This window comes from Colossoma macropomum, unplaced genomic scaffold (assembly GCF_904425465.1).
Source record: "Colossoma macropomum unplaced genomic scaffold, Colossoma_macropomum, whole genome shotgun sequence".
In the NCBI taxonomy this organism is placed as follows: domain Eukaryota; kingdom Metazoa; phylum Chordata; class Actinopteri; order Characiformes; family Serrasalmidae; genus Colossoma; species Colossoma macropomum.
In genome coordinates this window covers 12,015,678-12,030,376 of record NW_023494788.1, presented here as the reverse complement: position 1 = coordinate 12,030,376, position 14,699 = coordinate 12,015,678, and the positions used below count along the sequence as shown (strand labels likewise).

The following is a 14,699-nucleotide window of genomic DNA, read 5'->3' as shown; positions in this document are numbered from 1 at the left end:
TTACTGGTTATCCCTCAGGTTACAACAAGGTCTCTCTCTCCCTTTATTCAGGTGTAGAGGAGAATGCCTGTTTGCCATCAGTCCCTCGCTGTCCAGAGCCTTGCACATGCTCAGATACAGTGGTGCGCTGCAGCAACCGCGGACTGCGCTCTCTGCCCAAGGGCATCCCCAAGGACACCACAGAGCTGTGAGCCACTCTCTCTCTCTCTCTTTGTCTCTCTCTCTCTCTCCCTCTCTGTCTCTCTCTCCTGTTGCTCATGTCATTCTGTCATCTTTGTTTCACTATTTTCCAACACATTTCTGACACGTTGGCTATTGAGTCCCATTAGCCAGCGGTGATTCCAGGAATTAGTTTGTCACGAGCGATACATTTTTTCCCCTGTCATCTGAGGCATTACACCAATGTCACATCAAAACAGAGCTGTCCATTTCTGCTCTGGCTGTGGCTGATCAGAGTCTGAGTCATGCTGAACTTAAAGAAAAGGCCATCAAAACAACTGCTTTACGCCTTAGAAGTATGTTAACCTTAGGGTTGTTTTTCCATACAGGGATTAAGCCTGGATTTGGTGACACTAGTCCTGGATTTGGTGACAGTTTATTTTGAGTGGTCATTTTAGATGAAACAAACACTCAACAAACTCTGAGTAACTTGTCAAAAACATATGAGGGTTAGGATTAGGTTTTGGGTTGAGGTCGAGGTTAGGGTTGGGATTAGGGCCAGGGTTAGGGTTAGGTTTTTGGTAAGGCTGGGTAAGGTTAGGTTTTGTAATGGAAGTAACATATTAACAACATCTACTTAATGTAAGTAAAGTATCAACAGAACATCTACAAGATATTTACTTCAGTGTATTCAGATGCTTCACTACTGCTACTCCACTGATGTTTTAGATGTCTTACTGATGATCTATTAAGAGTTTATTAATCATCTACAAAGGACCACACCAAAGTAAAGTGTTACCAACGTAGCTACATAATTAATTACGTAATGACTTGTAATAATGTAGTAATAATGTAGTAATAAAATAATAAATAAATGTAATTAATGTTTTTTTCTTTCTGCAAAACAACATAACTCATTTGATTCAAATCATTATAAAATATGCTCACTTCTGCTTACAAACACAAAGGTTTGGATGCCAAACTTTCAGCAGAGTTGTTTTTCACTGTTGAGTACTATGTTCTAGATACTTATACATAACGGTAGAACTTGCTGGCCTTTCCAAGCTTGTTTAGTACCACATATAAGTGAGTGTGAGGCTTTTAAGACAGGCTACACCACATTATCTAATGTTACTTTACATTGTTATTACATTGTTGTGTTATTTTACATGACCTGACCTGACGTTGTGTCACGTTGTGATGTGTTATGTTACATTGTGTTATGCTGCGTTATGTTGCGCTGCATTGTGTTATGCTGTTTTATATTGCATTGCATTAATATTTGAAATAGTACATACTGGATGGGTGCTCACAGTGGTTGAACTTACTGGCCTCTCCTAGCTTGTTTAGTACAGCATTGAAAAGAACATGTTTTTTTTCATGTTTGCATACATTGTGGCTAATTGCCAACCTCTAAACCTTGAGCTTTTCATGGATTTTGATCATGGAGTCTATCTAAATTCAATCCAGCAAAAACGTTTTATTTTCACTTGTTATTTCTTTAGCACACTCACTGAAAGTCTGATGCTGTTGAGTGAATGGTGCGAATGTGGCAGTATATAAACATGTTTGTCTCTATATCCCAGATATCTGGAAGGCAACCAGCTCACATCAGTGCCCAAGGAGCTGTCCAGTCTGAAACAACTCTTGCTTGTGTATGTATTTCCATCCTTTCATAGCTCAGCTCAATCACTTTAATTTCCTTCTTCTCCAAACCCAGTTATTGCAGTGCTGTGGGCAGATGCTAATTTTGTTAAGTAGAGGTTGGCATTTCAGAAGACGTTACACTGTGTTAAAGTCCAGTATGGGTTGCATGTTTCGTTTGAGGTTTGAAGTGGATGTTTGTCAGAGATTTGTTGGTGCATAAGGTTAATTGTGTGTGTGTTTGTGATGCCCTGCAGAGACCTGAGTAATAACAGTATCAGCTCTCTGACTCCACTCATCTTCAGCAACATGACTCAGCTCTCCACACTGTGAGTCTACCGCACACTGCTACCTCCCACACTACTGACAACAACCACAGCAGTGCAGCTTCTCTCTGTGTATCAATTATGTCTGATTGTGTTAGTGTGGTTTGTGCACTTTCACAAAAGTGAAATCATCTGTCAAAATTACTCATTTGGTATTTATATACACTACTGTTCAAACGTTCGGAATCTTACATGCAAACACAATACATGCACAAAATGGTGCTGATGTGATGCTCGGACTATGTAACTTTATATAGTTTGTGGGAAAAATGAAGAAGGATTAGATGTGTCTATGAAAGTTAAACAGCATGTAAATTGTTCTGTAATAGCTGTGAAAGTTCTTTCACCTTGAGAAAAAAGTTGTAATAAAATGAGGGTTTAGACCACCTCACATTTCTCGTATGTCTCGAAGCAAACAACTTGACGAGAGGTTTTCAGAAATAGGCAGTTATAGTTTACTGTTCATCATTAACTTTTTATACTTATCAAAAATATTTGAAAATACATTCTCCTCTGTAGTTTATATCTATATACAATCTATATTGTGTAATTTATTATTGAATGAAACAGCAGGTACTAGAAGTAACAAGTGATTCCAAACTTTTGAACAGTAGTGTACAACAGTAACTTATGCAGTAGCTATATATCACTACAAAATCTTGTCTTCAAAATGATAACTTTACAAGAGAAGGAAAATACACTTTACTGTACTTACTTTTAATGTAAGTCAATGGAACCAATGTAAGTCAATGGAACCAAACTTTTTTCCAAGTAATTTTGGTCTATTTTTTTTGGTTCATTCATCATGCCATTTACACACAAAGTAAAGGGCAATAGGTATTTTTAAACTATGTCAAAAACTGAAAAACAAAAAAAGGAGATACAAGGTTTTGTTCCGACAGCAGTGATATGTAATTTTACTCTGTAGATAGTAGATTTTAGGTGTTTTACTTAATACTTAAGGTTTTTGGGGGAACATCAATGGTTTGTTAAATGATAAATGTAAATGTATTTATCTGTTTACAGTAATTTTCCATTATGTGCCTCAATATTTGATCACTACTTTTGAAATACAAGTGATTTTGAATGTTATTTTGTATGTTAAAGGTGCCATAGAGTGCATTTATTCAGTATTTTACAACTCATTTACAACTCCATGATTTGGCTCTAAAATGAAACAGTGAATTATCATGATGGCTTGCACAGAAGCAGCATGTCGAAAAAGACACATTCAGAAAAATAAAAGGAACCTCCACGTAAATAAGCTAGGTCATCGTACAGAGTTGGCTGTGCTAGTTACTTGGAACTCTACCTGTACTAGCTACTTGCTTTCAGTCTTGACAAAAAGTAAATTAAAGTTGTTAGCTCGCTATGAAACTTTCAATTTAAGATGACCTGGCTTCAGTTGTCAAAATGTGGATAAAATCTCACAGCATGGCTACTTACAGGTTGCTGTTGGGGTTGTGATGCTATTAAAGTTGAAACAGCCTCTCTGTCTCTTCAGTGTGAAACAGTGAGCAAAGGCTGCTCGATATTGTCCAAGGTTTGAGAAACTGCCCTGAGTAAAAAGTGCAAAACTAATAATGTTGAATTAAAGTTGTTAAAGATGTGAGAGCTGAAGTTGGCTTGCTATTCACCAGCTCGATTTGCAAAATTTCCGTTCCACCTTAAATGGTGTCACAGTTACATTCTGGCACTGTATATTCTGGTGCATGCAAAGGCTGTAGCATTTAAGGTGCAACAGAACTTTTAATAAGAACTTGGCAAATAGGAAGCCAACTTCAGCCTCATTTAAATATTGGCATCACCCATGTCTGTTGACATTTCTTTTCCTTGGCAAGGGTATGAAAAGTGCTGACATCCCCTTTACAGCCTGGAACGGTACAATTTCTGCACATGATGTGCCATTTTCATTGTTGTTGCTCCCTTGTCGTTGTTTCATTCTTCACAATACCTGCTAGGGTAGAACATGGGCAGGTGTATGTGAATTTTTGGTGGCATAAGTATTAATGAGTCAAGACTGTTATGTAACAGTTTGTAATTTTGGAATTGGCCCATTTGAGGTTCACGGTATGTCAGTTCCATGTACTGAACTCTCCTTATTTAACTACACCAATGTAAATACAGTTTTCTATTCTATGATTTTACAGCTTTTTCAGTTATTTTAGAATCATCTACAGGCCTTTCATATGCCAATATCCAACTAATTTACTTAATCATAAACCTGCAAAATTATAGGATTAGAATATTACAATAAATTAATATATTTATCTGCAACAGAATTAAGAACATTGACTCCAAAACATTTAAATGGTGATTCCAAGCTTTTGAATTGCAGTGTAAGTGACTCTCTCTCACTCACTCTCTCTTTCTGCAGTATTCTGAGTTATAATCAGATCCGCTGTGTGCCAGTGCATGCATTTGATGGACTGCGCTCTCTGCGTTTGCTGTAAGTCCACTTCCTGTTTCCACACACACACACGCACACACGCACACACACACTCTCAGGCTCAGCCCCTCAGCCAGGATTAAAAACTCCAGTTTAGGAAGTGGCTGTGAAACAGAACAGGTTTGAGAGGGAAAATGCCTGTCTGGCCTCAGCAGGTCCTCCTCTTTGTAGACAGAGAAAGACAGCCATTGTATTTTCCTTTCTTCTCCACTCCCACCACTTATAAGCCACAGCCCTGAAGCCCTGAAGCCCGCCATACTGCCATTCTGGGCAGGCTTTGGCAATTTGACAATATTATTATCATAGCGTCAGCAGTTCTGACCAGCGATATTATTATGGTGTTGAGGCTGCTTTGCCGCTTCATTGCAAGTTTAACAATGCAAAAGAAGCCGTCCACAAATCAGACTCTGATACAACAAAGCATTAACGGAGTATTCACGAAAAGGACAAAGTATAAGCACGAGACTTCGAGTGAAAGTCACAAATAAAATCACAAAATTTATCACAAAGTACAATATTAGGTTTCGCACAGTGGAGAAAGTTTCTTTCAAAGATATTTAGACTCAGTGGCCACTACAGCTATTCAACACCATAATGTGACCAAATGTTAAGGCCTACAGATTCCAAATTAGGCCTAAAGACTATGGGATATTTTAATAAGCACCTTTTTTGTGTTAGCATATCTATCCATCAGTCAGCACATCTGTAGTCGGCACATCATTCTCACTTGGTCATTTCCCAGAATGCCCCAGGGGGCACAAACTCCGGCCTCAGTGGTGCAGTATCTGTCCGAGCACAGGGTCAGATTGCTGTTAGACTGACACCTGACCCAATTGTGTCACACCCGTAGTCAAGCTACATGCTGAAGATTTAGTACTGAACACTCAAATGCATATCGGGAGCTATAATGATTCAAAAACAGTGTATTCACAACATGGAGCACTATTATATTATGTTTGGGATTTTAAAACGATATTTGGCTGCTTTAGGGCCCAGAACTTGCCTTCAGCTGCACACGCTTTCACTCTGGACCGTAAAATTGCTTGTGTTTTAGTAATACCCCCCAAGTCGTCCAACAATTTGTGAGGGGATTCCCTCGCTGAAAATGCTGCAGTAAGTTAATCAGTGTATGGCTAGTGCAGGTTTTGACAACATAAATGTTGTCTGAAAAGCACACGTAGGTTTTAACTATGTTCAAATCATCTCAGATTTCTATTTTTTTTTATTATTTTTAGCAGTTGCATTTAAACAATCCTGAAATCAAGGAATGCTGCAGCTTCCTCAGCACCCCTACCTCCCACATCTCTGCCTTACAGTGAATTCTCAGTGCAAATTTTAACTTTCTGTAAGACATGAGGTTAAAGTGGGCTGGAGTGGAGCTCTGGTTTATCATTTCTAATACACTCTTTGAGAAATTCATTTAACCATTCAGTGTGATAAACTGCGCCAACAGGCACCCTCTGCACATCTGCCCCCATCTGACCCCTCCCCTTCTAATGTCCCATGATTTTTGGTGATGCAGCACATCATCCTCCTTCACAATCATGCAGTTCTGTTCTAAATTAGCTAGACTTTTTTGCCTATTCAGAGAAGATTTTCACCAGATAGCCAAAGCAAATGTTCATACATTAGGCCTGTTTCATGTGACTCGTTTTTTATTCAGTTTGATAGCCAATTTGTGCAATTATGTTGACTTCTTTGCCAACTAGCTGTTGAGTGCTTTATACACTCAACAGGCGCACTAGCACCTAGTTAGCTCGGTATAGCTGTATAACTATAACTATAGACACTACCGTTAATTACAATGATAATTACATTGATAATTACATTGATACCATGACATAAGTGCTGAAAACTCCATATAATAACACATGAATTTAACAATCTTGTTCCCATGTTGTTGGCACGCATGAAAAAAATAGATGGAATCCCAGTTTAACCCCTGCTCGGGACATAGGCAAAATGGCCAAAGCTAATTCGTGCCGCACCATTCTCTCTCTCCCTGATTCGTCTTTGTAGTGGGCGAAACAATGAGACCATCGTGAAGCGTTGCATGTGCTTGTTTTCAATTTCTCCTCTTTCTTCTCCTCCAGAACCCTCCACGGAAACGACCTTTCAACTATTCCAGAGGGAGCCTTCAACCACTTGACGTCTCTGTCTCATCTGTAAGTGTGTGTGTGTGTGTGTGTGTGTGAGCCTCTCTCTCTTTCTCTCTCTCTCTCTCTATTCCCTCCCTATTAATGACAGGCTTCCAGCGTCAGACTTGCAGACTCACTCAGCTTTTTATGATCTGTAGAGGTTTGACTTCATTACCGGGTGCAACCTGGGCCCACTAAGAGAGAGAGAGAGAGAGAGAGAGAGAGAAAGAGCAGTTTTCCTAAAGAGCCGCCCCAAGCTTAGAGCTCTGAGACAGGGCCCCACAGGAAATCTTTGTAAATTTTATTATAGCTAAAAGGCATCCATCAATGAGGGCTTATGACTTGTTTTGTTTTTTTTCTCTCGCTCTCTCTCGCTCTCGCTCTCTCGCTTTCCCCCGGCTGTAGTTCCTGCTGCCAGTTTTAAGTGGAGTTACTGTAGAGCCGCTGTGAAAGGAACTGTCACAGAAAGGTTGCTCTTTAGGGATAAGGGCCCTCTGTTTGATTAGAGACAGAATAGAAGGAAGTGCAGTTGATTTGGCTGTAGCAGATGAAGAGGTTGCCTTTGTGCCGTTGAGTAGGATGTACAAGTGTGTGTGTGTGTGTGTGTGTTTGACTAGAGTTTGTGTGTGTGTCTTTATGTTCCTGAGCTCCTCCGTACCGGTTTGTAGGACTAATCCTCTGTCTTCAGTGTGTGTTGGTTTCTTTATGTACATGTACAACAGAATGCCCATGACAAGGCAGAGTGCTTTTTGTAAATGCTGTGTTTCATTTTTTTAACTGAAAGAGTGTACTGTTGCTGTCCAAAGAAAAACAAGTATCTCCAAAATAGTAACTTTACAGGAGAAGGCAAACACACTCTTACCTTTCAATGTAAGTTAAGGTAAAGAGATTTTATTCCAAGTGATTTTAAAGCGTTTCTATCGGGCCATTCATCATGAAATTTATGTCAGTGTAAAGGACAACTGGTCTGGTGATATGATGTAGAAAAATAAAAATAGACAAAAATGGAGATACATGGTTCTCTTTGGACAGCGACAATATGTATGTATGTATAATACATAAGGGACATTGTTATTACATATTAGCACTTACATATCGCTGCTGTCAGAATAAAACCTTGTATCTCCAAAATGGTAACTTTACAGGAGAAGGAAAAAACATACTTTACTTTTAATGTAAGTCAATGGAACCAGATGTTTTTCCAAGTCATTTTGGGCTGTTTCTTTTGGTCCATTCATCATCAAATTTACAGACAATGTTATGAGCAACAGGCATTTTTAAATTATGCCAAAAACTGAAAAAATGACAATACAAAAATGGAGATACAAGTTTTTGTTCCAACAGCAGCAATATATAAAAATATAAGACATAAATGAGTCCACGTCCTGACATTGTATATATACAAATATGTGTGTGTGTGCACATATGTGTGTGTGTGTGTGTGTGTGTGTGTGTGTGTAGGGCTCTGGGTGCTAACCCACTGTACTGTGATTGTGAGCTCCGCTGGCTCTCCCAGTGGGTGAAGGCTGGCTTTAAGGAGCCTGGTATTGCCCGCTGTACTGGACCACCGGACATGGCTGACCGCCTGCTGCTGACCACCCCCCTTAACCGCTTCCAGTGCAAAGGTGAACCTCTCTCTCTTTGTCTTGCTCTCTCTCTTTACCTGACAGAGAACCCAAGTGCTTTTAGGTTTGAACCGCAAAACCCTTAAAAGCCAATTAGCACTGCTGGGAGATCGATTTGAGCTTAAGGAAGAGATTAGGGGGATTTTTATTTATTTGGATAGAGCAGGACCTAAAATTTGACTTAGGAATGGCCTCTGTGACCCAGTCAGAGTGTAGCCTGTTAACCCTGTCCTACCTAATATGGCATTGACAAGTCTTTGTGGTTGCCCCCTTTAACTCATTAAAATCTACCCCAGAGTAGTTAGCCTCCATGCATTGGGCAGTAAAATGGATCAGCAATTCTTTGTGCTCCTGTATTCTTTCTGTCACGGTATAAAAGACCATGCTGCCTTTGTTGTTGGATGCATAGTTTCTGAGAGAATATGTTCTTACATTCAGAATGAAATTCACATCGTTAGGGCTTATTATCGATTTGTTTATCAGAAACAAAAAAAAGACAAACAAAGAATTCTACATATTTTAGCTTGGGTCATATTCTTTACAACAGCACTGGAGAATCACATATTTAAAGGAAGTAAAAATAATAGTAATAATAAATACTTTTTTGCCTCAACATTAAAAAGTTAGTGTCAGCGTCTCTTCCTCTCAGATCATCACTCACTCTCTCTTACTGTTCACTCTCTGCATTTCTCGCAGGCCCTGTGGATTTGAATCTGATGTCCAAGTGCGCCCCCTGTCTGGCTGGCCCGTGTCAGAACAACGGCACGTGCGTTAGTGATGTCACCGGGTCTTACCACTGCACCTGCCCCTTCGGCTACAAGGTGAGAAGATCATACCCTCTATGCATTCTGCAGAGAAACCTCAGCCGTTTAGTGCTGCTCAGCCTTACTGCGCTTACTGTACAGCCCTTTGAGCTGTGCATCTCTTTATGAGAGTGCAAGAGGATTTTCTCATCAATCTTCCTGAGCTTACTCAATATATTGGAAGCTCCTCTACTCATGCATACACAGTGCTCTCAGTGATCAATGGAGAATGAGTCCGAGGCCGGGAGTGCACATTTAGAGTACTAATCAGGATGTTTTTCTTGCTAAATTAAACGTGTCAGCCGGCTCTACTTATCATCACTGCTGTAAGAAAATGGCACGTCTCCAAGATGGAAACTTTATAGGAGAAGGAAAAACATTCCGAACTTTATTGTATGTTAATGAGATTTTATTCTCAGATCATTTCTGCTAGTTAATTCTTCATAAAATGTTCAAACAATTTAAAGAGCAGCTGACATGGTGTAAAAATGAACGAAACACGAGGTTTTGCTTTGACAGCAACAATATGCATATCATTAAAACATTAAAAATGTCGTTAAAAATGTTCCTGTCCACCTAGCACTAACTCCATATGGAGAACAGTTGCTATACAGCCGGACTATAGAAACTGAAAGGAAAGACACTGGAGCACTGTGGGAAATGTCTCCCAGTATAATAGGTCAACAAAACTATTATCTATCACTATCATATTACTGTCAGTAATTACATAATAGTTACAGATCTATTCATCAGTAGTACAGTTTGATCTATGAACCATTGACTTAGTGGCATACAAATAATCAATAATCTTGAATTGTACAAATCTAACCATTAATTAGAGTTTGTTAATAGTGATTAAGATATTGATACTAAAATAATATATTGCTTAAAATATTAAGGATCACTTAGGTGCATATAATTATAGTTATTAAATAATAATAATTATTAATAATGTCTAACTGTCATGATCTTTTCCTTAATAGTTAATCATTACTAAGTGGTTAATATATACTTTTCAACAACGTTAATAATCTTGAATTGGGCTCCTCTTGTGACTTTATAATGTAATAATATTATATTACTTAATTCACTTAAATATACTACATTTATGAAAAGCATTTATATTCCTTTAAAAAAATGAGCGTGTCACTAAGTGAATGATTAGTAATTTAAATTGTAGCACTTACTAATGCAGAAGTAACAATTATGCACAGCGTTATGCAAAAGTTTAGTGCCCCTGGTCAAATTGCATGTTTTAATGAACAATATCTGCACATTTTAATACAGAATTACTGTTTATTTGTTATTATATAGTGGTAACCCTGGGTCTAGTGACACATATGAAGTGGTATAAAGCAATAGTGTTGCAGTGTTGTATTGTGTCCATATCGGGCAGCCCTGGTGCGTGTGTGTCTGTGTATGTGTGTGTGTGTGTGTGTGTGTGTGTGTGTCCTGACTGCAGCATGAAATCATTAGGCTTTTGTTTGGTTATGGGCTTCCTGTCAGTGTTCCTCTGCAGTGGAACAGATAAGAGCTTAACCTCACGCCCTCTACAACACAAAACCAATGGCCCCTCTTTTAATTAAAATCTCTGCACCCAAGGTCAGCTCAGGTGTGTGTGTGTCTGTGTGTATCTATGCGAGTCTCTTCTATTAGGTTTCGACAGCTTTCACTTGGTTAGACCTTCTCTCCTTCTCTCTTCCTTCCTCTGGGTCTAGATTAATTAAAAGGTGTGAGGAGAATCAAATGCTAATGCTATAGAGAGAGAGAGAGAGAGAGAGAGCTGTGAGTGGTGGAAAGGAAATAAGCATAGCGGTAGCGGAAGCGTTTGTTTGAAATTGAAATGGGCAGATAGAAAGCGAGAGCCGCAGAGTGTTAAACAGATCTGGATCCATTACTCAACCCCCATAAACACAATTTTCCCATTCTGCGCCAGGATGTGGGACAGAGAAACACAAACCAGGCCTTTGAACTGACAGAGCTACTGTTTCTCTGCCTTTTTCAGAAGTGTATCCAAAACAACATGCTTAGAAATCATGGAAAATTCATTCAGAGAAATGTACAGCGTTCTGTGCTTAAAAATGGTGCCAGAAAGGGCTGGACCAATGCCATGGAAGAACCACTTTTGGTTCCATAAAGAAATGTTCTTTAAAGCGTAAGTTCCCAATCACTGGGCCCCAGCATCATTTGGGACTGGGCCTCACAAGTGCAGCATTGAACAAGGAGAGTTACTGCTGACATTTATCAGCGTTACTAATATAATTAAAATGAATATAATGGTATTTTTATTTCAGACTTAATTCTCGTGCATAAACTAATTTTATGTAACATTATATCTACCTACGTCACGTGTCTGTATGGCCTTGTGCATGCGGGTAGGTTGCTGTCGGCTGCTTTTAGGTGATGGCTAGTTCATTTTTGAATGAACTGACAACATTTACAGACCTTTTTGTTAATGGGGCTGCAAAACAGAAAGAACAAGAAAAAAAATGAAACCGCGAAAATACATCATTCAATCAAAAATATGATGACAGCTATGTAAAATAGGGATTTTTCACCACTGGGGCTTCTAATGTGCCAAGTTCATTATGTGTGGTTTGTGGAGAAAAGCTAGCAAATGAGGCAATGAAGCTGACCAATTACCTCACCATTTAGAGACAAAACATTTTCCTTGACAACAGCAAAATACTAATCACGTGTGTGCCCCCACACCACCCCAAGCACTCCCTTGTAATCCATCAAACCTTCGCGGGCTGCAGTTTAGGCTCCTTGTTATAACATTTGGGAAGCCTTAAGATCTCTTATTGGAAATGGAATGTGTGTGAACCATCTTTTTTTAAAGAAACTTTGTCCTCTTTTCCTCATTAACATCTGCTCTCAGAGCAGTTGAGCTGTGTATATGTCCACACTGGTCATAGCAGAAAATGTTGGCAAGTAAAATTTCTGTACGTCACTGTGTAAAAGAGGCTCGATGCTGCCTTTATTTTTGGATGCACTGTGATTCTGCGTATCTGAATGTGTGCTCACCTTCAGAACAGTTTTAAGTAATATGTAGCAATAAAAGGCAAAGTTTGAAATGCATTTCTGTGCATTTGCTTGCTCGAAGTGGTATTTTAAATCACAAACAAAAATTATTATTACTCTGCAATGCAAATCCAGGTGGATCTAGTGCCAGTTTCTACATTTAATAAATGTTTATGTGTAGCATCAGTATCAGCATCAGCAAATATGTATATGAAAAATAATAATAATCAGCATCAATTCCCATATTGGTGCATTCTTAACACAAATGCCTAAAAATGAACAGTGTACAGAGTCACAAACGCCACTGAGCCCTCTCCATATTCTTTTCTTTCAGGGCCGGAACTGTGAGATAGCCGCCAATGCCTGCCTCAGCCAGCCCTGCAGCAACGGAGGCACGTGCCACCTAACACCTGGTCAGGAGGGCCACTTCAGGTACATTCTAGCATGATGTCACTGGTCAAAAATCATCTCCATTCTGGGGATCTGTGAAATACAGACTCTGACAATAGCATCTACTAAATGCATCAGGTTTTGATTATTTGTGCAGGGAGCGCTTTAAAAACCAGGAGTCAGACAGATTCGTTTTATGTCCCTGTAAATTTCCTGCCTTCAGATGCTCTCTGCCTCCTAAATCACCTTGTAACATTTAAACACATGCGGCTTTGCCCTTTACATTCGATTACTGGAGGGCTGCGGCCTCTGCTGGGCCAGACAAACAACAAATAAGCCTGCATCAGGTTCCACTTGACATTACAAAAAAGCAATGAAACGGCCCTGGAGATGCAATTGGCTGCAGCGGGGTCAGGGTTTGTGTTTGTGGTATAGGTTGGTGTCAGTGGTTGGAGAGGTAAGTATGATATATGGGCTCTGATGTAGCCACTGCCCTTTGAGGCAGAGAGAGACATCTCTGAGAGCCTTGGGCGGGGGCAGGGCGGGCGTGGGCACTGGCGGGCGCCGGTGGGCGTGGGTGCTGGTTAACGGGTGAGATAAGTGTTATTGGTCTCTCCCAGTGAGTCGCCATGGAGAACGAGCTTTATCAAACACTCAGTTTGCTTTGAAGCCTCGGCGGCTGGTGGCACTGAGCCACAATGTAGACAGCAGGCAAAGCAGCTCAGCACGAGGATATTCCACAGTTAGCCAGATAACTCAGGCCAAAAATGAGCACTGCCCAACAGAAATCCTCCTCTTACATACTACATCAAACTCTTTCATCTGAAAAAGTGAGAAAAAAATTCCTTTGTCAATGATATGAGACCTTTAAAGGTTTTGGTATTGATATTGGTCCTGACTCCTAAAAGGTGGGTCAGGAATTGTAAGTGTGGACCCTCATATGGGCCCTAAGAGTTAAATGCATCACTAAATATGTGCGTTTTAAGATTCTTTTTAAAAGTGATAAAATTATAAATAGATGTCAGGTAGAAGACCTTCAGTTGGTCACTGGGCTGTCTCAGGACCCTTGTTCTGTCCACATCCGCACTTCATTAATGTAGCATATTGCTTGGGTGGCGTTTAGAGTGCTAAACAATGGGAGATGAAAGTGATTGTGATTGTGAAATGTGATTCTAACACTAACATATGTAAAATGATCTCTGTTCTGATCGGATGTTCTGTATTGTGTGTCATTCAAAACACAAACTGGTCTGAAACACTTCTTGTAAATGGGCAGAGCTAAACAGATGTAGACTGAAAAGACAGTTGATTTTAGTGACAACAACTGTAAACTCAAAACAGGCTGTTCTGCAGCTTAGTCTCTATATAAGGATTGTATGGACTGAAACTTAAGCAGTGTTTATGTACTACTCCAAAGTCTTTCATTAAAAAAAAAGAAAAGGTAATTCTGTTTTGCACAATATGGGCCCTTTATAGTAGTACAGCAAATAGCAATGATAACAGCAGTGTCTCTGTTCTCTCCCGCTCTCTAGCTGTGTGTGTCTGCCTGGTTTTGAGGGTCAGCGGTGTGAGGTAAATCCCAACGACTGTGAAGACAACGACTGTGAGAATAACTCCACCTGCGTCGACGGCATCAACAACTACACCTGTATCTGCCCCCCCAACTACAGAGGTCAGTCCATGCTGTAGCAGTGGTTGTGTCTTTGATGGCTTGCAGTCATTAAGGCTCAATGTATAGCAACAACAGATCAGCTGCAGCTTTTGGCTCAAATTCTTTTAGCTCAGATTACTTTGTTCCAAAGGTAAAACGTGTCCCTGCTGTTGTTGTCTTGTTAGCTTTTTTAGTTATACTGCAGTGAAGCTGTTACTCTTGCTGTTATCCACTGGCACCTTATACAGTTGAGGTGGCTTTAAAAAAACACTGGAAGCAAAAATTGCAAGAGGGCAAAGTCTTGTGAAACAAAACAGTGAGTCTGTCTGACATAAGCACTGATTCAGCAAGTTCAGAGTACAGGCAATTTCAAAAAGGGTTGCCATTACTTTCATATAAATGCCTGAGACGAAAAGAGAGGAGAACAGAGAAGAAGAAAATAAAAGAGAATAGAGGAGAACAGAACAGAAGGAAAAAGAGGAAAACAGAA

The 14,699-nt window shown here is 39.8% G+C and overlaps 1 protein-coding gene across 2 annotated transcripts in view; it reads left to right on the top strand.

Annotated features, from left to right (window-relative positions):
• Positions 1-14,699, top strand: part of slit3 (slit homolog 3 (Drosophila)) — a 219,424-nt gene that overhangs the window by 177,556 nt on the left and 27,169 nt on the right. For both annotated transcript variants that reach the window (XM_036568481.1, XM_036568482.1), the window contains 9 exons: positions 52-187; positions 1,746-1,814; positions 2,061-2,132; positions 4,507-4,578; positions 6,672-6,743; positions 8,178-8,341; positions 9,038-9,162; positions 12,503-12,600; positions 14,091-14,230. In XM_036568481.1, the coding sequence (XP_036424374.1) occupies positions 52-187; positions 1,746-1,814; positions 2,061-2,132; positions 4,507-4,578; positions 6,672-6,743; positions 8,178-8,341; positions 9,038-9,162; positions 12,503-12,600; positions 14,091-14,230 (948 nt within the window). The remainder of the gene's footprint in view (positions 1-51; positions 188-1,745; positions 1,815-2,060; positions 2,133-4,506; positions 4,579-6,671; positions 6,744-8,177; positions 8,342-9,037; positions 9,163-12,502; positions 12,601-14,090; positions 14,231-14,699) is intronic.